General features: G+C 39.3%; 1 protein-coding gene across 1 annotated transcript in view; it reads right to left on the reverse strand.

Annotated features, from left to right (window-relative positions):
* Positions 1-4,420: 4,420 nt before the first annotated feature.
* The window catches only part of LOC118406499, a 27,677-nt gene continuing 7,537 nt past the window's right edge, over positions 4,421-24,560 (reverse strand). Inside the window, exons 8-20 of the mRNA XM_035806559.1 lie at positions 17,959-18,297; positions 17,627-17,788; positions 16,529-16,646; positions 15,813-16,012; positions 15,179-15,331; positions 14,595-14,795; positions 11,090-11,215; positions 9,651-9,779; positions 8,375-8,518; positions 7,710-7,847; positions 6,929-7,060; positions 5,426-5,605; positions 4,421-4,557 (exon numbers count right to left, since the gene is read on the reverse strand). Of these exons, the coding sequence (XP_035662452.1) occupies positions 4,421-4,557; positions 5,426-5,605; positions 6,929-7,060; positions 7,710-7,847; positions 8,375-8,518; positions 9,651-9,779; positions 11,090-11,215; positions 14,595-14,795; positions 15,179-15,331; positions 15,813-16,012; positions 16,529-16,646; positions 17,627-17,788; positions 17,959-18,297 (2,159 nt within the window). The remainder of the gene's footprint in view (positions 4,558-5,425; positions 5,606-6,928; positions 7,061-7,709; positions 7,848-8,374; positions 8,519-9,650; positions 9,780-11,089; positions 11,216-14,594; positions 14,796-15,178; positions 15,332-15,812; positions 16,013-16,528; positions 16,647-17,626; positions 17,789-17,958; positions 18,298-24,560) is intronic.

A 24,560-nucleotide genomic window follows, 5' to 3' on the forward strand; every position in this document is an offset into this window, starting at 1 on the left:
GGAGGCGGGGGCGGGAGGGCGCAAGGTCGTGGGATGGCCAGACGGGAGCCTGGGCACAGTTCGGGGCAGTCTCCGCGTGTCCCAAACCGTGCTTTTGCCCCAGGCACGGTTTGGGGCACGCGGGGACTGCCCCAAACCGTGCCTAAGCACGGTTTCGGGCAAAGCACGGTTCGGGGCACAAACTGTGCCTCAGATTGTGCACTGAGGTCTGACACAACGAACTGAATCATTAAGGCTTGGAGACTTGATCAAGGTGCAGCTGAACGTTGCCATGTTTATATGTGGTATATTTTGTAACATAAATGGGATGCACTATAGACGTGCTAAATTCTGTGTCTTCTGTGCAATATTTTATGGACAAAAATCATATAGTGGGAATCAAAAAGGACAAGATGGTTAACCTGCATTCTACTTTGATGAATTTCCCGCTATCTGTATATCACATTGTATTCATGCGTGTAATTACCTCTGTGTACTAACTTGCAATAAAAATAACTTATTTTAAGATTAACGTTTGGTCCGCCAAACTGTCAAACTTTTCCAAGTCTCGAAACAAAATCTCGAAAGATCTCGCAAGATCAAGCCTTATTTGGAAACATGGGCGTGAATAATCAGTTATCACTACCCCGTCAGTCATAGTGATTGACAGCGCTTCTGGGCACAGACCTGGGCAGTCGGGCTGTGCCCCGTTCCGTGCCTGAATTGGGCACGGAATGGGGCAGGCACGGGTTGGGGCATAACAGAGTCCTATTGTATACCCTTACTCAAATATACATTTACATGCTTGTATCTAGCTCATCGCTCTGCATGAAAGGGAAAATGATTTACTATAGAACCATAGTAAAACTTATTCTACCGCAGTTCTTTTCCTCTGTGACATCCAAACAATCAGGTACTCCATCACATGTATCGAGCATCACAGTACCGCACTTGAAGGTGGACTCACACGTTGTACCAAGGCAACTTACTTCTTCTGAAAAAAGAGAGGGGGAAGCTTGATTAGATTGATACAAAAAAAAACTTTAGACAGAGGGCGTTACTATTAGACAATCTTAGATATGGTGCAAAAGCGATGATCATTTTCTCAACCATGTACATGTGCCTTTCCACGTTAAAGGTGGTATCTCACTGCAGTTGCGTCACGGTTGCGTCACTGCGGGGTTCAAAAGATACTCGACGAATTTCAGAGATATAGAACGAATTTTCTTACGTTTTGTGTATTTTGTTGTCTTTCAAGTCATACAACACAATATCTAAATTATACAAAATCAGACAACGAACCCCGCAGTGACGCAAGCGTGACGCAAATGCAGTAAGACAGCATCTTAACACTTTAAATCTTTGCTTTTCATGATATTATGCTTTTGAATTAACAGTATGTGTCTGTACAGTGTTTTTATTATCAGCTTATTAAACAAAACCTACAGGAACGCCACCTGGTTGGATAACAATTAGCATATATTTACTCTATTTCAATGAAGTTTCTTATAAACCTTTTTTTCTATTAAAAAAAACACAAAAGAAAGAGTCACCACAGTCTTGCTCATCCTCCCAGTAACCGCATTCGAATTCGTTTTTGTCATTACAGAAGAGGTAACTTGAAGTGCACTGCCCTGTACTGCACTTGTAGTTAAAGATATTCGTTATATCGAAGTTTGGATGCAAGGGATACACAGCAACCATTCCTGAGATGTATCTGTTGATGCCTTCCCACGCACCTTCACAGCTATCTGTTATAAAAATCAACAACATGTTTTTAAACACCATGTATCAAAATCACAGAAAGATTGTCTGTTTTTGTAAAAACATCAGTGATGTATACCAATCACAGAATCGAACACCGTGTCTATCGACAACATGGCGTTCACTCTACCCACTTGGCCATTGCTATGAAAAACTTTTAGTGTATAAATGAAAAACCTTTAGTGTACATTCATGCCTCGACAGGCTTGGTAGTAAAAAGCAAAGGAAAAAAAGATTGAGAAAAGCAGAAAATGGATTTAATGAGACAATACAAAAAAAGATTCATTCACCACAACCCATTTCGTCCTGTGGACTATGGTAGTTTGTGAAAATCCGAGATGCACAGTCAGGAATACCATCGCAGACACGATATGACTCTATACATCGTCCATCTAATCCACACTGAAAGTGACCGATAGACCTGCAATGCTCTACTGCAATGGTAAGAAAATTTCCAACGATTACATTTGGCATGATAAAACATGTTAACCTTGTCCTGATGGCTATGTTTTGGCCAATTTAACTTCCAAGAGCTGATGGCTTCATCAGATCAGTAAAACTTGACCTGTTCTATGCTGCTGCTGCAAATTTACTCCACTATTCGATGGGATTTTACATGACAATACAGCTCAGCATAAACGGGGTTAAGCGTTTCTATCCCGTATATAACGGGCTCAGCAGGACATGGGTGTTAATCATATCTAGACCAGACTTTTTTCGGGATTTTTGGAAGGACATATATCGTCCCTTCATGATTTCCAAACGGCTTGGTGTACGATCACCAAATTTGTAGGGGTGATGTACTTTTAAACACTCCTGTACTTTCAGACGTAATATCACGTAATTTTGACGGCATTGATGTGATTTTTATCGGGTAAAACTGTCAAAGTAAGGAATGTCCGTCATATCTAAAGGTATTAAACAAAATAATTGCCAAAAAAACTACCAGAAAGATGAACGAGTTGTACTTTTTGTTCATTTTTTCTCTTTACTATCATGGGGAAAGTGTACCACAGTTTGTTTCGTCATCCATATCCCAACATCCCGATTCCGAGTCCTGGAATCTTGTTGTGTACATTATGCAGTCTGTCACGCCATTGCATCTGTCCCTAGGCCAGTAGCATTGTGTGAGCTGGTCACATTGACACCTCGATCCTCCGTCGGACTCGCAGTACGTATCTGTTTTCAAAACATTTTCTTATTATTATTTAAGAACACGTGGCGAAGACAATGTGGCAATGAACTAAAATTAGAAAAACTTATTGTAAGAGCGCCACACAACAAAATACAATAAATAAATGAACTCTGTCAGTCAATATAACAGTGTGCCCAAAGTCTTACCACATCAAGACATGAAATAGTACCAAATGAATGTTTCAATAGAAATTTCCAGTACTTGGGACCTCGCCTTGCATTACAAAGGACAATAGTTTATTTTTCCTATGGTGTTGTTTGACCATAAGATACTATGCTAACTGATTTACATTTGAGTGACTTGTTGCATATGATCCCAACGAGATAGTGGTTAAGCCAGTTTTTCTAGTTAGCTGTACTTGTATTGAATCACTCGAAACGTCCGGAAGTAAATATCCGTTTTTTTTTTGTATCCTGTTGTAGAGATTGAATTTTATTTGAACAATGTTTCAATACATTTCACAGAGATATTGTTGATTGCCTACGTCGGAACACCGCAAGGAATACTTAACATAGATAACATTCTATGGGAATAAAAAAAAAACTGATACTATTGTGCAAGAAAAAGTTGCCTCCATTATGTTATCTATGTAGTCGGGAGGGTTGAAAATGACTAACTACACAGAGTAGGGTATACCGAACAAGAAATTGCTTACTTTTATTCTTTCATGTCTTTGTCTTCCTCTTTGACTTCAGGATCGTCAGTCTATCACATAAGTATCAGTTTTCTGATTTGTAATTTGGGATTTTTTCGGTCACCTGCTGATTTTAAAGGGTTACCATGCACAAATTGATACAGAATATAATTTACATGTCTGCAGGCAGTAAATGAAGGTTTGATAGCATACACTTATACCACTTATACCACAGTTCCTCCCCTTGTTTCCCGTTGAGGCAAAAACTTTTCAATCACCCTCGTACATATCTGTTCAAAAAATGATGGCTGTAAATTGCTCGAAGAATTCTAAAGTAAACTCCACGTTTTGTCCAATTGTAGAGATCAATTTTTCAACACATCGTTCAACAGAATTTTGAACAATGTCCATTGAACACGAACTCAGTAGAACGGCAGAAGAATCCATGATGAGTAGAACATCAATGCTATATATACCAATTGAGATCGAAGACGAAGGTAACTTTGTTTTGAACTGTTCACGATATAAAGATAAACGCACATAGCTGTTCACATTTCTTTCCGCTTACTCTAAAGAATTTACCACTCTCTGTTCAATGGATAGATTCAACTACATTCTGGGAGGCGATGTACTGTGTACTGTGTACAAATAGGCAAAATTTCTACGAAAGTTTAAACCATGGAACCAATAAGAGTAAATAACATACTAGACCCACAATGTTGACTTATTTATACCTACAGATATTCATATTTGTCTGATAAGTTGTACTTTGGTAGTTATTATAGACCTTACGAGAGTCGCTGTACTTTTGTCTTGTCAATAAAGATTTTTATATGTGCAATACGATACTAACCACAGTTTTTTTCGTCCTCTCCATTTGCGCAGTGCTGGATTGTATCACAAATAAAACCCTCTGGCAAACAGGTGTTTTCTCCAGGGCATTTCCACTGGTAAACTCCATGCAGACTGCACGGGTAACTCAGTCCTGCAAGATCAAGGACATACCAGCTCAAAAAAGAACAAAAAACAGTCTTGCCATCAAATACCAGAGGCACCAACCTAGGATTGATGTGTTCAAATATTTGTGCTTCCCCAGAACTATCGTAGAGTGGAATTTGTTATCACCAAGCACAGTAGGAGCATCTTCTCTGGATAGTTTTAAAGAACGGTTGCAAATAGATGTGCAAAAGTTAGGTGTGACGGGTCCTGTATTGAAATATAACCAGCTGCTGCCTCACCGCGTGCCTGCAAAGCTGGTGTGGTACGCCGAAGGGCGGTTATACCGGCTATATAGATACAGATACATATGTAAAGGTAATTGTCAAAGATTTCAAACAATATAAACTAGGCAAAAAAAAAATTTGTGCCAAGTTTAGTATTCGACATGTTTTGCTTTCGACTCATTGAAAAAGTGACCGAGGATAACGATTGATTAATTGCCCTTAATGAAGGTAACTTGTGTTGATTACTACTGAAAGAAAGGGTATGAAAAATTTGAAATAATGGAAATTCTCCGCACTTCCTGTTAATTTGTTTGATATCTATCTATCTTTCTTTATTTTCACTCTATTGTTCTCTATACGTCCAATAGTATAGCTACGAGTATCTATCCATGCATCTCTTCCTCCCCTCCTCTTTGTGTGTGTGAGAGAGAGAGGGAGATAAAGATAGATATAGATATATATATATATATATATATATATATATATATATATAGAGAGAGAGAGAGAGAGAGAGAGAGAGAGAGAGAGGAGAGGTAGAGGGGTGAGTGGGAGAGAGAGATAGATAGATAAGAGAGAGAGAGAGAGAGATGTATAGTCTTATATCAAATTCACATATAAGTAGTAAGGTACCCTGGGTACAGTCAGTTTCATCGTGTATGCCATATATCGTGATGTCAACATCTCCATTGCACACGTCATCAATTGGTATGCATCCGGTTTGGCGGAATGGCATTCTGTAAGTCCGTTCCTCGGTCTCGTGGTTGTACCCGTACATATCAATGACAGCAATTCCATACTCTCCACAGTAACCTTAAAAAACAGAGACAAGCATTCAATGTGCTTAACCCTATCTAGACACAGAATTGTTGCCAACAATATTTTAGGAAAAGTCACCAAGTTTTGTAGTCCTAGCACACGTCGTTTTCGGCAGTTATACGACGTCAAATCGGTGCGGGAACTTTTATCCTCCCCCCGGTCTTGATAGGGTTAAAATTCGGGTAATGCGAAAGCAAAATAGACACATTACCGCTAGGAGATGTTTCCTTTGCAAAGTTTCCATTTACTTGTCAGCTTTTCAGACCATAACGCTAACATCGTTCAAATATTGAAGTTTAGATACCTGTTAGAGAAGACTTGTAGGTTTTGATACGGGCAATCTGACTCTTAAGTATAGTACTCACTCACTCACTCACGGCCCATAACCACAGTATAGTACAGTGCTTTTAACCCTCAAGCACTCGTCCTTTTTTGCGACTTAAATTTACGAGTGGGGTCCAAACGGACCGCAAAATCTTTTGTTCAATTCCAATTCTTATCGGTGATCATTGTACATACATTGCTTTGTCAATGTAAGAGGAATATTTTGAGATGTTAAGGTGTTGCTAATTCCAGCTTATCATCATAATTTATGCAAAAGATCAGAAGGACCAGTTTTGCACTAAACCTATTCTGACCAGAGAGGGAATTTCTAGGCCCTCAGCAACGTTTATGGCGTATAACTCATGAACGGTTAGAGCTAAAGCTACGAAACTTGGTAATTTATCACAAAATATTATTAGCAAAAATGTATAGTTAGTAAAGTAAGTTTATCATTTTTTCGGGTTGCCACGGCAACGGAATTCTGACAGGCATATTTGTGCCAAAATTTGCCAATTTCAATTTAAACAAAGTTTTCTTGGTTTTTGTCGTCGGCAATAATATAACTTACGACTTGAGTGTGTCGCCACCATATCTTGTAAGTATATATTTGCAATACAAAAAGGAATTTGGGGAAGTTCTTTTTACACAACCAGCAAGCACTTACATTGCTTACGTTTCGATCTCTCTCAGAAACCTTCGTCAGAGCTTCTAACTGGCGTTCTGCTTCTCACCGCCAGGACGAGGGGGATACAAGCCTAGCCACGTTTTGGATTGTTTTCTCACCGCAAAAGCGCCACCTACGTCGGCTGCATATGGCGGTGAGAAGCAGAACTCCAGGATCCTCCAGTTAGAAGCTCTGACGAAGGTGTCTGAGAGACATCGAAATGTAAGCAATGTGAGTGCTTGCTGGTTGTGTAATAAGATTCTTGCATCTCCTATATTCTACCAACCTGATGAAACTGTTTTCGGAAATATAAAAAAGTTAACCATTACCGCAACCGATCTCATCCGAGAAGTCCCTGCAGTCCACGTAACCGTCGCATCTCTCCTGCCGACTGATGCACTTCGCAAAAGGAGGAAGTGCTGATCTACAGGGCCAGTACCCGATAGACTCGCACAGAGCATCTCGTATTTGTGGTGAGAAAAGGATATCATAAACCGACGGTGACGAGGAAAATCAATGCTTATCATCTGGCATAAATTGTACTTTGATACCCTAACAGGTGCCATTGTCTTTGGAATGGACTCCAATTGTTCTTCTTATGTGATTTCGATCATAATCTTCCATTAGAACTGCAAGCACGGTTATTGTGATGTGTATTGTATTGTTCATACGCGTTCGACGGGATTTTTTTTTCTTTTCATTTGGTTAACAATCTTCTTGCGCTTCTTCTTGTCAGTTCTAGTCTTCATTCAACATCTTTTCTATGTTGATTGAAGCGTCCAAGCTTTGCACAATCTTTTGTCCTTAACCATTTTATAACCTTGTTCCCTTTATTAGTCGTTATCTGACCCGCCGTCTGCCCGAATAGTAATAGGGGAATTTGGCCAATTTAGGAATAAAAGTCTAGTAGGAGTCAATTGGCCTAGGAGTGAACTGTTCTGCCACGGGATAGACTGCAAAAGACTGACTGAAAACCTACACCAATTTATTTGTCCCTATTTGGCCAAATTCTTCTTCTTTTTTTTTAATCCAGCTTACACGTCTGCCTGGAGACCACGCCTTAAAGTATGCAGCAAAGTATAACAAGTAGAAACGTTAAGGTCATCTTACCACAGTTATCTTCATCCGAGCCGTCCTCACAGTCAGAGATGCCGTCACACAGGAATTCTCCTTTGATACAACCAGGAACACCCCGGCACTTCCAGAAGGCCATGTCGCCGATTGAACCATGGAGGGAGCAGAATTCGCCTTTTTTGGAAAATGAATAGAGTGGAAATTGTGTCTTAGATTCTTAATTCACAATAAGATGTCATACATTGGTGATCGATAATACATTATCTTACATTTGTGTCCAACATAAAAAGAAAAACTACAATGAAAATTAACATATCAGACATACGTTTTCTTAATCTATCTAATGCTAAATACTAAAAGATGAGCTATATACTAAAAGGTGCGAGATCCTAATATCCGTGTTTCATTAGAAATGTTCATATGTTCGGCTTGTGGTTATCAATTTATTTTTACATGAAAGAGTAATACTCTCGCAACCACACTAAACCCATCACTACAAGTAGTAGAAGCCGTTTAATAGCACACCGTATTTTCCCGCGCATTTCGTGCAATTATCCGAATGGTGCAACAAAGCGAAGTTATCCGGCTGAACCGTACCGCCATGGGATTTTGGAATTCCTTGCAATTAACAGAAGTGTGCGATTATGCACTTAACTGGCTTCTACTGTACTAGCCATACAAGAGTAAACAAAAACTCTTACCACAGTTGACCTCGTCCGAACCGTCTGAACAGTCCATGTTGCCATCACACACTTTTGAGATCTTCACACAGCCCTTCAGATCACGACACTGGACAATGTCTCGCATAAGAAACGCGCCTCTATGTTTTCTTCTGATGCAGCTGTCTGCAAAAAATAAAGTACGCAACTCAAACGGACAAATATGGACAAAAAAACATACCAGAGGAGTTAGCTGCGCGAGGAGTATGGTTTGTGACCAGCTTACTCCTCTGGTATGCTATCTCCATGTACCTGTATTTATCCAATTCCTATTATTGTTACAGCGACCAGTGGGACCTGGTAGAGGCTAAGAATTCTATACGGACCTCATAAGGACGTGAATACATACGCACGCGAGAACCCAGCCTTGTGCACGTGTATCAAACTATTAACCTAGAATGGTACCAACCGACAAACTATTTCCCGTTGCTAGCATCATAAGTCCACAAAGTGGCATATTCTGAGCTAGCAGACCATATACGTAAATGACCAGTAGACATCTAATGTATGGGAAATTCTGTGGGTCAAACTCTTGTTTGGGGAATTATTCACAGTGCATTTTCCCAGGAGATAGTGTGGGTGGGAGATGGTTGAAATGTTCCTTAGTTGATCGCAAATTATGCCTGTCTGATTTGTGTTGTTTTTCGTTATCAAAATCTAGGCGTAAATTTTTTCCCCTTTTCTGGAAGTGTAAAAGTGACTGAAAGCAATGTATAGACTGACGTATCTTTCCCCTCTCAACTTGACCACAGACAACGACATCTTACTTTAGTGAATGTATCATTCACATGACATTTTCTCGGGAGATGGTGTAGAACTGAACAATACACTACCAAAAATGTTTTTCTTGTGTATCTTGTTTTTCTTCCTCACAGAGAATTTATCTTCCAGAAAGAAAATTATTCTGTCCCCAAGAAATCTTAGAAAAACGTGATTTTCCATGGGGCAAGCAAATTTTTGCATCAAGAGCCAAAATTCTTGTATTTCTTAAGTGTTATAAAAAAGCAATTATTTCTAGAATTTTTTCTTGTATCATAAGAAAAAAAACAAGAAGATTTTGCTGAAAGTTCCAGAAAATTCTTAGCGGTGAGAAAAATTTTATTCACCAAAGAAGAATCGCGTGAGAATTTTGATTTTGTGGTAGTTTCTTGTTTTGCTTAGTTGCATTCTACATTTTCTTCTTGCAAGAATATTTTTCTTCATATAAGAATTGTCCATGGGGTAAGCAAAACAAGCAAAATCATTCTTGGCAGTGTACCTGGACAGTCCCGCTCGTCCTCCTTGTCTTCCCTGCAGTTCCATTCCCCGTCGCACACGCGGCTTGGGCTGTAGCAGCCTGCACCTCCGTAACACACCCGTCTGTGCTTTTCTGGGCAGCCAGCCAACCCTAGAAACCAAAATGGGATTTTTTCAAACGGCATTTCCTTAACCAAATACTTGGAATGGATAATCAAAAGTTATAACATTGCGACAGGATAGTGACCGTATCTCGTCTGAAAAGAATAGGGGTGGGGACCAGTACGGTGTACCGGTACAAAAACCTTTTTTCTTTAATGGACCAGTCCGGGAAAAAACTGAAAAAATTTGTGGAACAGATTTTGGACCAATTAAAAATGATCTGATAATACCGGCAAGTGTTTTGTGGCTAATGAGTCCAAGAAAATAACCAGAGAGGTGTACACTTCATGGTCATTTTACCAAGTTTCTACAGTCTGTTGAAACTTGGTCTAAAACTGAAGCAATTAGGTGTTTTTTTAATGAGATAGGATTCTAAACCACCAGTTTTTTTTTTTTTTTTTTATTCAGACATATAGGACATAGAAAACAGACATAGTGGTGGCGCACTCAAGTTGGGAACTTATATTCACGCCACCACTATACATATATACAAAGACATAGACATAACTGAACTAAGCGAAATACAAAATTAAGAAAGATATAAATAATACTAACATCAAGTAAAAATTAAATGATGTGTAACAAAAGTTGGTATGAGCGCATGCCGGATCCCCTACCCCAGTAACAAAAGATCAGATTTGCAGAGAACTAAAAAGTATAAATCAGGATATAAAACGTTTAGATATTGTAATAAAGTTTTGGGTTAAAATAAGAATTTTGGAATTTAAGGAATATGAGAAAGAATGACTTCCATTAAGTAATAAAGGAATATGCATATTTTCGGAATGTGTAAATAACTTAAATGACTGTCCTAAAAGCCGAGAAAGTTTGGCGAGGAGAAGTAACCTTTGGTTGACGTAGTTGACGTAGAGTGCTCCACCTAACAGAATCCTTTGTAGCGAAATGGACCATTGTTTTGAGTATCGCCCATTCACAAATTTTTACATATATTTAGGTCCAGGTTCAGGTCCGGACCTTCACCCTCTGGACCTGGACCGTACCTGGTGTATCGCCTTATCACACCCTCTTTGAAACGCTGCTCTGCGGTGGTAAAATAACTGCAGCCGGCTCACACTAGAAAGGTGCATCTGCATACGATCTTGAAAATCTTCAGAATCCTTGTCACACAATCTCAAGACACATTCCTTGACCACACAGCACAGGTTATATCTGGCTTCCCCTCTAATAAGGCTTTCTACCCAACATTCAACAGTTTTATCCGTACTACTGTATCCGAGGGGTCGCGGATAAATACGGTGTACCTTAATCATATTAAAAAAAGTTACGAGGACTTCGTACAGCAGAGTCGTTCGTCTGTGTCGTCATCGTTTCCACAGTCCACAATGCCATCACACACACTGCATTCTGGGATACATTTGCCACTGTAAGGGCAGATGATCTCGTCCTCTGCACATAGACGTTTTTCTGATGACAGAAATAAGTTACTTTAGATCAGTTAAAAAGATATCATCAATACAATATAACAACAGAGGATAAACTAGAGTTCCACGAACACATACCTTTGCCAAATAAACCAGTTTTGTTATGTAGAATGATGTCTGTAGACAAATGCGTTACTCATTTCATTTTCTTTAAAATTATATGCTTGGAGTTTGGTTATAAAATTTCGGCATTGATTATGCAAATTAGATCCTAAGTTTCAATTAATTAATATAAAATTGTATCGAGCATTACTTAAGCTATCAGCATACCAAAAATCATGATGATCCTTTGATCCAATCTTGACTTATTCTCTTTCAAAGTCTTTAACCCTCAAACCACCGTAGCTTTTTTGTGACGTAGATTACCGTATGGGGTCAAAACTGACCCCAAAACGTTTTGTACAAATACAGTTTTTTGTGTGACTCTTTTTGTGATTTGTGTATATGTATAGTTTCATTAATCTACGTGGGATGATTTGACATGATTAGGTGAGAATATGTCTAGCTTATTATCATAATTTATGCAAAAGATCATGAGGACCACATTTTGCACCAACGCTATACAGACCGGGAAGGAGGTTTTTGATGCCTGTACCAACTTCAATGCCGTATAGCGCCTGAATGGCTTATGCTAGGGCCACCAAACTTGGTAACTTTTTAAAAAAAGTTGATAGCAAACATTTTCAGTGAACAAAGTATGTTCATCATTTTTCATGTTGCCATGGCAACGGAATTTTGACATACATATTTATTACGAAATTTTCTAATTTTGTATTAAACATTTAAGTTTTAAGGTTTTCTTGGCAAATAACAGTTGTTTATCACATCTTATGAAATTCAACGTTAATTTCATGACTCAATATTCATAATTTATGCTAATTTGATGATGTCATTAGTCAAAATCCAAGATGGCGGCCGATATTACCTAGATGACGTCATAATGTCGTCATATAACATGACAATGGCATAAAAGTTAATACAATAATTTTGGCTTACATGTACATCATTCTCTGAAAATTTGGTGATCCTACGATAAGTAGTTTAGGTGTGGGTCGCAAAAGTTTGTTTAAAAAAATGCTGGGGTCAGTTTTGACCCCACTGGACCATGCATAAACTTTCTAAGATAACTTAATCAACAATAAGCCAATCTCGGTAAAAACTTAAGATAAGTTATAGGACATATATACAAACAAACTCCTGGAAGGAAATTTGTTTTCGACCAGAAATGACATAATGGCACACATTGATATACGCCTGGGGTCAGTTTTGACCCCATACGGTGGTTTGAGGGTTAAATACGCCTCTTACTCTCTTTCCTCTTTCTCAGTTACATATGTGACAACTTTGATGAAAGTGCTAAATTAATGGAATGCAGTGGATTTATGAAATTTTCCTAATCAAGTATCGCATTATATAAGTCTTCACTTAGGCTATCTACATGCCAAAAATCATGACGATCCGTGAAGACGTTCATATTTTCTCATTAATTATGCAAATGAGATCGTCATTTGCATGATGAATATATATTGGCATTTCTATCTTTCTCAGCTACATATGTGACAAGTCCTATCATGGAATGTAGTGAATTTATCAAATATCCTCATTAATTATGCAAATTAGCTGTTTATTTACATATTTCGTATCTCATTATGTAGGTCTTCACTTACGCAACCTACATACCAAAAACATGATGATCCGTCAACATGTTCATATTTTTTCATCAATTATGCCAATGAGGTTACATTTGCATAATTGATATTTATCGACATTTCTCTCTTTCCCAGCTACATGTGTGACAAGTTTGAAAGTCCTATCATGGAATGCAGTGGATTAATAAATTTCCTCATTGATTATGCAAATTAGCTGTTGATTTGCATAATAAGTATCCTATTATGTAAGTCATCACTCATTCTATCTACATATCAAAAATCATGATGATCCGTCAACACGTTGTAGAGTTATTCTCGTCCAAAGTTTGACAGGAAATCGGCGCCTGCAGTTCCAAAAAAAGCCGCTAGGGGGCCCAAACTCACAGCACTTACTCTCTTACTCAAAAATCATGACCACAGCATGTCCAGCAGACGAGATATAAAAAAAATTGAGTTTCCGCTGCAGTACCTTAGCAAGATACTAAATATCATCAGGATCCATCCAAGGCTTCTCAAGTTATGCTGTTGACACACAGACACACACACACAAACACGCCCAAAACATAACCTTAGCCATTCTGGCAAAGGTACTCATAGCAAGTCGAAGCAAAGTCCAGATTTATGATTCTTCCTTTTTATGAAACGCGTTTTCACGCGTTGTGACTAGTTCAAGAAATTACTAATGCTGGCGAACAAAATAAAAAGGCCTAAATAATTATTTTTGACACATTGCACGACATACTATAAAACGTTATATTTCATAGCAAGACAGGAAATTCAAGGCAGTAATCAGATTTCATCAGGTATGATTGAGACTTATTATGGTATGATACTTAAGATTACGCAATAATTTTACGATGTAAAAACAACATAAAACAACATAAAACATGTTAAACGATGAAATCAAATGCTTAACTATTCTGGAAGCTCATCTGTGTTTGTAGTAATCATGGTATATACTAAACTAAACTTTCTTCCAACACAGAAGTAAACACAGATCAAATTCTTAACGACCCCTGTCGCCTTTTTCGGGGTCAATACTGTCAATACTCATGCGAGTTTATGTTCTGAAGTGATTGGTCATCATGAAGAATGTACTAGTAACAGACTGCGTGTTCGTTGAAAATTTGATCTGTGTGTACTTTTGTGTTGGACGAAACATTAGCTTTGTACTAATGGTATGCTAAGCTTTTAAGGAAAAATGTAGGTTGATTGTACAATGAATGCGGTGGGAAATGAAACACATTTTATCAGTCAGTGTACCCACTATGAAACCGAAAGAAACACATTTGTTTTCAAACAGTTGTCACTGTTTCACCAAGCTTTTACCACCTAAGTGATCACCAAAAGACTATATTTCTACTAAAAGCACAAATCCCACCATCATACAGAATGTGGGACAGTTCATTAACCACTGCCTTCAAAGAAGAAGTCAAACCCGACAATAGTATCCATTGTATCACGTAGTTGATTAGACACTAGTTTTATGTATTACTCTATTTACTTCTCTTAGTTCTTGAGACTGTATATGCAATTAGCCATCGGGCATGATTCTGCAAATGAACGATTTATTGTTTAGATAAGACAACAGAGTAGTATTACCCCTTTGTACAGCGTAGCATCTCGAATGCCCATTCAAGCCCACTTGGCACACTGCATTCCCGACAGGCGTTGGAAGAACATTTGCAAACAGCCGGTTGTTAGAGTCTAAACCCCAGACGATTCCATCTCCCACAGCCACCCGCTGCAGACTTGGTCCTGGTACATGCACCCATTCTTCACCAGGGGAGGTCTCATTCAGAAATGTCCCTGATCGGTGATACACGTCACCAGAAAGGTCCACCGCCCAAACTCCTGCACGTCCAACTGATGTGGATGCGAAGCAGCCAGTGATTGGTTCCCAGTCGTACTTCGCTAAAGAAAGGAAAACATAACGTTATTTTATATAGAATTTCAACAGAGAGAACATCTGAGGAACAAAGTTTCAAACAAACATAGGTCGTGCGATCGTCGTACGATTATCAAAATCGTACGCCTAAAAAGGTTCGAGCAGGTCGTGACCACCGACACTTCAATTTTGCGTACCAAGACAATTGAACTTTGCAGGAGACGTGCATTCTTGGTCTCCAAATTGCCCGAAGTTAGCAATCGTACGACGATCGCACGACCTATATGACCGAGCCCTAACCTACTAGGAAACAAATCATGCAGAATGTTTAAGTGCAAGAGAATTACGTCTAGGAGAGATGGTCTACGTAATGAGTTTATTGTACTGGTGCGAATGTTCGTTACGTTACCTGAGATTTCACAGTAGAAAGGTGCACGCCACACTTTGCCGCTCTGTTCAACCGCCCACAGCTGACCAGTTCTGGAACTGACGCTGACTTCTTTCATATTTACTGCTCCTACCACTTGCCATGTTTTCCCGCCAGGTTTTTCTTGGCTTATGCCTACGGCAACAAAGTAGGTAAATTGATTATACCAGAATACCAGTAAATTGATTAGGTGGCAGTATTTCGTCCATCATTTACTTGCAAATGTATCCCTAGACTTATGTAATAGGATTTTGTATTGCATCAAGTTTAACTTATATTCTATTCAAGAAGGGTAGTCTGTTAGCCCATTTGGTTGTTTTATTTGAAGTATACGTTAACCATTTGAGTTAATTACGTACGTTAGCCTTACAGATCTGTTAGAACTTAATGAATCAGTAGAATTGCCATGCTTTGTACCTTGTACAATTGTTGCGCAATAAAGTTATGTGTATTCTATGAGAAGTGTAAATGTATATTTATGTGTCTTTCCCCAATATCAGTTAAGCTGCATGGGTTCGCCATGCATTGCATTGTCTGCAACTTTAGATAAATGTAAATTTAAATCTAGAGCCATGATCTGTATATCATATTAATATTACAATGGTTGAGTGCGTACCTTTTCTGACTATGGTTTCCCCAATTCTTACATCGGGGATTGTTCCAATAACCCAAACAAAATTCCTTCCTGAATGGATCCACTCTATCTCTTGAGGCAATCTATCTCCATGGACGTCTCGACTCTCAAAATTGAAGAGCTGATTCCCCACATTGTCAATATGCACTTCCTGCCATTCGAGGCCGACTGTTTCGCTATTCCTGCAAACAGAAAAGATCGTTACTCAACCACAATTAACATCACCCCTCAGTAGTGGCAGGTACCGGTACAGAAAATTCAGGTACAGGTATGGTCCAGGTCCAGAGGAACAGGTCCAGATGCGGACCGAACCTGAACCTAATTGTATTTGAAAAGCTGTGAATGGGCTAAAACAATGGTCCATTTTGCTACAAAGGAATCGGTTAGATGGAGCTTCATATCTTTACGTAACAGTGCTAACTGTGTCTGTTAACTTAGACCGAGTTAGAAAAGCTCGATGTTTCTGACTTAGGAAGAAGAGATGCTGCCACAGTGAGCGTAGTTCAGTGCCTAGAAGTCGTCAATGGCCTAGCACTGAGAAAACTTGTTTACAAAATATTACGGCGAATGACTAACCAACAACTACGTTTTCTGACTTGACAGACTTAGCTAATGATCCCCACAACTTTCTTTTAAATGGTGATAGCCGTAAACTAAGCCTACTAGCCTAGTGCTGATAATATTTCTTATCTGCTCACCCGTAGGTTCCTACGCGGTACATTACAGCAGAGTTGGTATCGACTGCCCACACACCAACACGTCCAACTGAGATCAGTAGAAACCTTTCCGTACCAGCTATTTCCTCCCAGTCGGTTCCTAAAGGATATATATCTATAACCGTTTAATACATTATATTTTATACATTCGTACACAACAGCGGTACAAACCGTTTCTGTTGCTTTGCTTGAAAGCTTATCCGTTGTGATATCCCATTCAGCAATCCGGCTAATTGTAATTTTGACAGTCCATCACCATAGCAAGTCATGAAATTGCTGGTGTGATTATATCCACTTTGATATTAAAAATGTAAACTGCATTTATCAAAGTACAGTGATAACTTCTCTGCCGGCGGATACTTATTTACTACCTTGTTGAATTTCATCTAGACGCCCTCTCTATAGGATTATTACCTTGTGGAGATAATTTCATTGGTAAGACCCTTAGGTCAATTACCCAAACTACAAACACAAGCCCAAACTGAGTTCGGGCTTCTATTTCGACAATAAATTTTCAACTGCTCCTGTATGCTGGTATGTCACTGGACAACAAAGTTTTTTGCATACAAGCATCTTTGTTACCTTGTATACGCTTTTTTGGGGGGGGGGGGGCAATAATGACTCTACTTCGCACTGTCAATAGATGCCAATGCTGTCATTGCTGCAGAGTGAAAAGTCAAGTACTGTGATGAAAGAGAATATAAACTCAGTTAAGTTACCCCCGTGAATAGTTTCATCAGGTTGGTACGTCACTGAATAAAGAGACTCTTCTTTACACAACCATTGCTTTATTTTCACCAACATTTCGGTGACCGTCTGTCACCTTCTTCGGAGAGACACCTGTCCTGAGACGGTCATCGAAATATTTTGCAGAATAAAGCAATGGTTGTGTAAAAAGAGTCTCTCTATTCAGTTAAGTTACGTTTAGGACAGACCATATCTCTCACACAGTACCATCAAACTTAAGTGCGAAGAATTTAACGAGATCTTAAGAAAAACACTCAATTGTGAAGAAAGAGCTTTAATTTGCGTTCCTGTTTGCTGTTTCGTTTGTTGATTTGGGTATCTATATTTGCTTGCCTTGGAGAGTTGTTTGAGTGATGCCCGTGCGTCGCAGCGGTTTCCCGTCGGTATCCAGAGCCCACACCTGGTTGGTTGACGTACTAACGCTGATTTGTTTGATCCTGTCGCTGATCAACAGCCAATCAGATCTAGGAGTCAAAGCATCTGGAGTAGAAGGTCCTATATTGTGTGGATAAATGACAATCAAAATAGATCAAGGAAAATACTCTAAGAAGTTTGGAGACGTATATACTTATACGAATCTAAATAATCTATGCAACTGAATTTTAGACATGTCATACAACGTATCCGATAAGTTGCAGAAGACTTCGTGCAAATGATGTGCATACCTGTATTCTTGTCCATCGCTTCATATCGTGCTGAAAATCCAGCTTTGCGAATCTTAAAGTCTGTTACGAAGAATACGTAAAGGCTGTGTTCAGTTGAGGTTTTAGTGCTGGACGAGTGGTGGACACAAGGGCCACAGAGAGGCGAGATGGTTTTTTCCTCGACGTAGGGGTCCATAACCGCTACATAGTCTCTACCGCAGCCCTGATCGTACTCCACATCGAAGTCCACAAAGGTCAGTTTGACAACTTTGTGTATATCGACGGTGATGTGCCACTGTTGATACACGTGGTTACGGTAAGGGTAATGTGGATAGTTCATCGATGAGAACGCACCAGTGTCTTCAGACAGGTGGTGTATACGTTGATATCCTTGACGATCTTAAAGCAATTTAAGACTTCTCGTTACTTTCAATTCTCGTAGGATCACGCAAAGCAAAAACGCAGCGATGAAGGGAAAAAGATAAAAAAACTTTCCTTTTGTGTTGAATTCAAGACATATTTTCAGTTGCAGTTTTTTTTTCCACCACACCGTGTTCTTTTCATCTCTGACTAACTTGATGATTTTCAAAAATAGTCACTAAACATTAACACAGTAATACAGTACAGCCAGGTTTAGTTTCGGTCTTGGCTTTGCATGCCATCAAGTATAGCGACCGTTTTCTCCCAGAGAATACTTTTGAAGTAGACAAAAACTGTGTTTGGGAATGGAAATTATCCATCTAGATATAATAAGAGCAACCGATTTCAGTTTATCAATACTCTCCGATTGAAGTAAATGGTTCGTCAATAATGGTCAAAAATTATGCACAAAATTGGGGATTTTCAGATGGAATGGGATCTATCTCCTATATTTTTGACGGAAAAATATCTGATTTTGTCATCACAAAGATAATCAAGAAAATTATACCACTGAGATTTTAAAATAACTAGATACACGAGGCATAGCAACATCGCCTACAGAACTCATGAAAGGTAGAGGGCATATCACTTTCATTGCGGAAGAATACATATACCTGCAAGTGCTAAGTATGGCTCGGGCCCAAATTGATTTTCAACCAACAACGAAAAACGCAGAACGTTTTTACTATTTTCAGACAATCATGTTAGTCACATCCAGACAGCTATTTGGCTGTTGGATGTACCTGTGTATACGTAGGAGGATGTGTATAGAAAGAGTTGATTTGTGCATCATTAAGAGGATAAAAGACGATAATGTTCCAAACGTACCGTCTTCCGTCTTGTTCCGTACGTAGTAGTGGATTTTGAAACCTGTTCCCGCATTGTAATAATCACTGTAAAAATGAATCACCAAGGTTGAAGACATCGACACGTACACGGGAGGCAGAGACTGGCCGCAGAAGGTTTGGTAAAAGCCTTGATCATGGATAAAAGATAAAGCTGGTCAGATACAAAAGTGAAGTATCGGCGGCTTTGAGCACAGCGTTCCTGGAAGAAACATTGATAGTCACTGGCATGACGTTTTGCGTAAATGATTGTCGTACGATTTATTGTCATATATACCTGTGCGTGCAACTAAGACAAAGTTGAAACATATTTTATTTGAGTTATAAAGCATCAACGTCCTCCACATAATCAGCACATGCATAATCGCATATTGTCTTCGAGAGCATAGACTGGTCAAGAGTTAATCTGTGTCTCCGGTGGACTTAGTTATTATCTATAGTGAAATATCTTTTACAATTTTTTATATTTTTTATTATACATATTTGAATAGCCACTACAGGCTTAAAACAAGGTTCTGGGGCTAAATTAAGGCATGTCACTGCATTCTGATAGTAAGAGCTATCTACCGCCAAATAATCGTGACCATTGGTTGTCCAAAATATGTAACAGAAGTTCTTCTGCCAGGAGGTCTTAAATTGACCATGACCTCCGTCTTCCCGAGACCGACCCACATAGCAAGTATCAACCTATTCAGAAGTTCATTACTTATGCTGACCACAAATAATTTATTCGGCAACAAAAAAAGCAAACTCACAAACAAGCAATAAGTAATAAGTAAACAAACAAACAAACAGACGCACACAGAGAGACAAAAAAAGTATGACACCTCAATTTTCTAAGGTGGTAAAAAGTCGCACAGTATCCCGACACACTTTTAGGAATGCTAATACTGTAGTCAATGATCAAAAAGTGCATGGAGTTTAATTAGACAATTCTAGTTAAAAGACAAGAACTTACGCAGACTTTCATAGTCCTCTATTTGAAGGAGGTCATAACGGCATCTTTTCTCATATTCTAAGTGAAATTCTAGGAACTCCACGACCACAACCTTTCCTGGGTCTGCCTCTAGGGTCCAGCTAGATGAAGAAAGAAAGACATTTCGTTCAACTGTGAGTTTGGAAAGTGTTAATGTGACTGAGATATGAAAATGTTCATATCTTCATCAGAATACACGGTGAGGAATAAACATGACTTGTGTAATTGTTTGCTAGTCGGACACATGTTGCCCCGGTCTAGTATGATATATAACTAGAGTTCAACAAACACATACCTTTGCCAAATAAACTAGGTTTGTTATGTAGAATGGTGTCTGTAGACAAATGCGTTACTCATTTCAGTTTGTTTTATAATTATATGCTTGCAGTTGGTTTGTAAAATGTCGGCATTAGTTATGCAAATTAGGTCCCAATTTACAATTATTCAATATCAAATTGTATCAAGCATTGCTTAAGCTATCAACATACCGAGAATCATGATGATCCTTTGATCCATCCTTGACTTATTCTCTTTCAATGTCTTTAAATACACCCATTACTCACTTTCCTCTTTCTCAGTTACATATGTGACAACGTTGAAACTACTATAATGGAATGCAGTGGATTTATGAACTTGTCCTAATCAATTATGCAAATTATCTGTTAATTTGCATAATAAATATCACATTGTATAAGTCTCCACTATCTACATGCCAAAAATCATGACGATCCGTCAACACGTTCATTTTTTCTCATTAATTATGCAAATGAGGTCGTCATTTGCATGATTAAGATGTATTGCCATTTCTCTCTTTCTCAGCTACATATGTGACAAGTTTCAAAGTCCTATCATGGAATGTAGTGGATTTGTAAAATGTCCTCATTAATTATGCAAATTATCTGTTGATTTGCATAATTGGCATCTCATTATGTAGGTCTTCACTTCCGCTACCTACATACCAAAAAACATGATGATCCGTCAACATGTTCATATTTTCTCATTTATTATGCAAATGCGGTCATCATTTGCATAATTGATATCTATCGACATTTCTGTCCTTCCCAGCTAAATTCCCAGCTAAGTTTGAAAGTCCTATCATGGAATGTTGTGGATTTATAAACTTTCCTCATTAATTATGCAAATTAGCTGTCGATTTACATAATTAGTATTCCATTATGTAAGTCATCACTCATTCTATCTACATACCAAAAATCATGAGGATCCGTCAACACGTTGTAGAGTAATTCTCGTCCAAAGTTTGAAAGGAAAACCGGCGCCTGCAGTACCAAGAAAACCGCTAGGGGGCCCAAACACACAGGACATACACTCTTTCTCGTGGGCTATCTACCACTCAAAAATCATAACCACAGCATGTCCAGAACACGAAATATAAAAAAAAAATTGACAGAGTTTTCGCTGCAGTACCATAGCAAGCCGCTAGGGGGCCCATTATCGAACTTGACCTTCGTTTTCCCGACCCCTATCCACCTACCAAATGTCATCAGGATCCATCTAAGGCTTCTCGACTTATGCTATTAACACACAGACACACAGACACACAAACACGCCCAAAACATAACCATAGCAATTCTGGCAAAGGTAATGATAATGAAGACCTTTATTGTACATACATACACACTGAGTTCAGTACAGGTCGCAACAAAAGATACCAAACCAGACTTACCAAAAGAGTCTTTATGTGGGATTTGCAAAACCATGGCCCTTGGAGCAAGGATGTACAGAGAATATTTGATAGTGTTGAACAGGAACACATTTTTCTAAACAAGCTAAGAGCTGATACCAAACAAGTCCCTACCATACAGGACAAAGATGGGCATTGCCTGATGGAAGATAAGGACGTTCTGAACAGATGGACTGAATATTGTTCAGAGCTCTATAACTTCAGGATCAAAGGAGACACAAGTGTGCTCTCATGTCAGGAGTCAACAAATGAGGATGACTATCCGATACTGCGTGATGAAGTCGTGACAGCTCTAAAATCACTAAAAAAATGGCAAATCCCCCGGGGTGGATAACATTCCAGCAGAACTGCTAAAGCATGGAGGGGACACAGTAGTAGACATCCTCACAAAAATATGCAACAAGATATGGCAGACTGGGGTTTGGCCAACTTCATGGACTAAATCATTGATAATTACGCTTCCTAAGAAAGGTAATCTGCAGCAATGTAAGAACTATCGGACCATAAGTCTTATAAGCCATGCAAGCAAGGTTATGCTTAAAGTTATCCTTAACAGACTTAGACCCCAAGCTGAGGAAGTAATAGCAGAGGAGCAGGCAGGGTTTCGAAATGGACGAAGTACAACTGAACAAATATTTAATCTCAGAGTACTAGGCGAGAAGTACAGTCAACACCAACAAGACATCTATCACGTTTTCATAGACTTCAAAAAAGCGTTTGATAGAATCTGGCATGACGCTCTTTGGGCCACTATGAAAAAGTACAACATGGGTCAAAAACTCATCCAAACTATCAAAGAGCTGTACACAAAGGCCAGCAGTGCAGTGCTAGTACGAGATACAGTAGGGGAATGGTTCCACACTTCAGTGGGGGTCCGTCAGGGATGCCTTCTGTCGCCAACGCTATTCAACATTTATCTTGAGCGCATAATGTCCGATGCCCTTGAGCACCACACATGTTCGATTAGCATTGGAGGACGCACCATCTCAAACCTGAGATTCGCTGATGACATTGATGGTCTGGCAGGGTCAGAAAAGGAACTCTCAGAGCTTGTTAGTAGCCTGGACACAACATCAGCCAAATATGGAATGGAAATTAGTGGTGAGAAAACAAAACTAATGACCAATAGTGACAAACCTATCCAGACAAAAATTACAGTAAAAGGAGAAGAAGACTAGAGACTGTAAAAAAGTTCAAATACTTAGGTGCAATTATGAGTGAAGAAGGCTCCAAGCCTGAGATCCTGGCACGCGCAGCAATGACGCTAAAATCATTGGATAAACTGAAACCAATCTGGAGAGACAAAAACATTAGCATGAGGTCCAAGCTTAGATTCCTACAGGCCCTAGTAGTCTCCATCTTCCTTTACTCCTGTGAATCGTGGACACTAAATGCAGAGCTCCAAAGAAGGGTGCAGGCGGTGGAAATGAAGTGCCTAAGAAAAATCCTCGGGATAACTTATCTGGACCACATTACAAACGAAGAGGTCATAAACAACATACGGCAATACGGTCACTATGAAAGACTCCTAACAATAGTGAAGAGAAAGAAACTTAAGTGGTATGGACACGTAATGAGGTCAAATGGGCTGTCCAAAGTCATCCTTCAAGGAACTGTAAACGGAGCCAGGAGAAGGGGAAGGCAAAAGAAAAAATGGGCAGATAACATCAAGGAATGGACGGGAAAGAGCTTTGCAGCGTCCCTCCCACTGACGCAGGACCGAATGGGATGGAGGAACCTGATTCACAGTGCCACCATGCAGCGCCCCCACGACCCGGGAATACTGGGTTAAGGGACCAAGGTACAAGGTACAAGGTACCAAACAAGTCCAAGGGAAACTATTAGATATGTACCAAGAAGATTGGGCCTCTGGCATATGGCTTAAGCCCAAACTTAGAACCTATAGATTATTTAAGGATGCCTACTGTACAGAATGTTATGTTAAAATGAACCTTTGTAAAAGTCAAAGATCGCTCTGTGCGCAGTTTCGAGCAGGAATATTACCATTGTACATTGAAACAGGACGGTACCAAGCAATACCCGAAGAAAACAGGATTTGCACATTGTACAATTGTGTATTATGGGGGAAGTAGAAAGCGAGGTACACTTCCTTTTCTACTGCCCTTTTTATGAAGACTTACGAGAAATTATCTTTTTGTAAAATGTTTGACAAATGTCCAGAGTGGTTGTTTGAAGAGGGGGTCTCCGAAATTTCTAACTTCATACGCAATGCTTGGAACCAAACACGATGGTCAAATTTGGCCCCAAAGTTTCCATTCGAACGTAGAGTATCGGGTTACCGGGGCTCCCGCCGCGCGCTCCGGGGAACCTGACAGTAACTGGAACATCTTCCAACAGATCATGATAGTTAGAAAAGCAACCCCTCGCATGTGCCTTGTCGATATTAAATGAAAATTGGCAGTGTGTACACGTTAAATCTTACCGTGTACGTGTGCTGCACAGTTTTGTCTCAGTGTTTTCTGAAATGTCCTTACGAGGGGCGTTCAATAAGTAATCCTTCTGACCCACTTCTAGTTGTCTGATCTAGATGAAATTGTGTATGTGTAATGATTCCTATCTCTATAGATCATGTTGCAAAAAACAGCTCTGAAATAATTGTGGTTTTGAATGAGTCCCACATGTTTTAAAGCAGGGGTGAAAGGAAGCCTGGTTGAATGTC

Source organism: Branchiostoma floridae, chromosome 19 (assembly GCF_000003815.2).
Source record: "Branchiostoma floridae strain S238N-H82 chromosome 19, Bfl_VNyyK, whole genome shotgun sequence".
In the NCBI taxonomy this organism is placed as follows: domain Eukaryota; kingdom Metazoa; phylum Chordata; class Leptocardii; order Amphioxiformes; family Branchiostomatidae; genus Branchiostoma; species Branchiostoma floridae.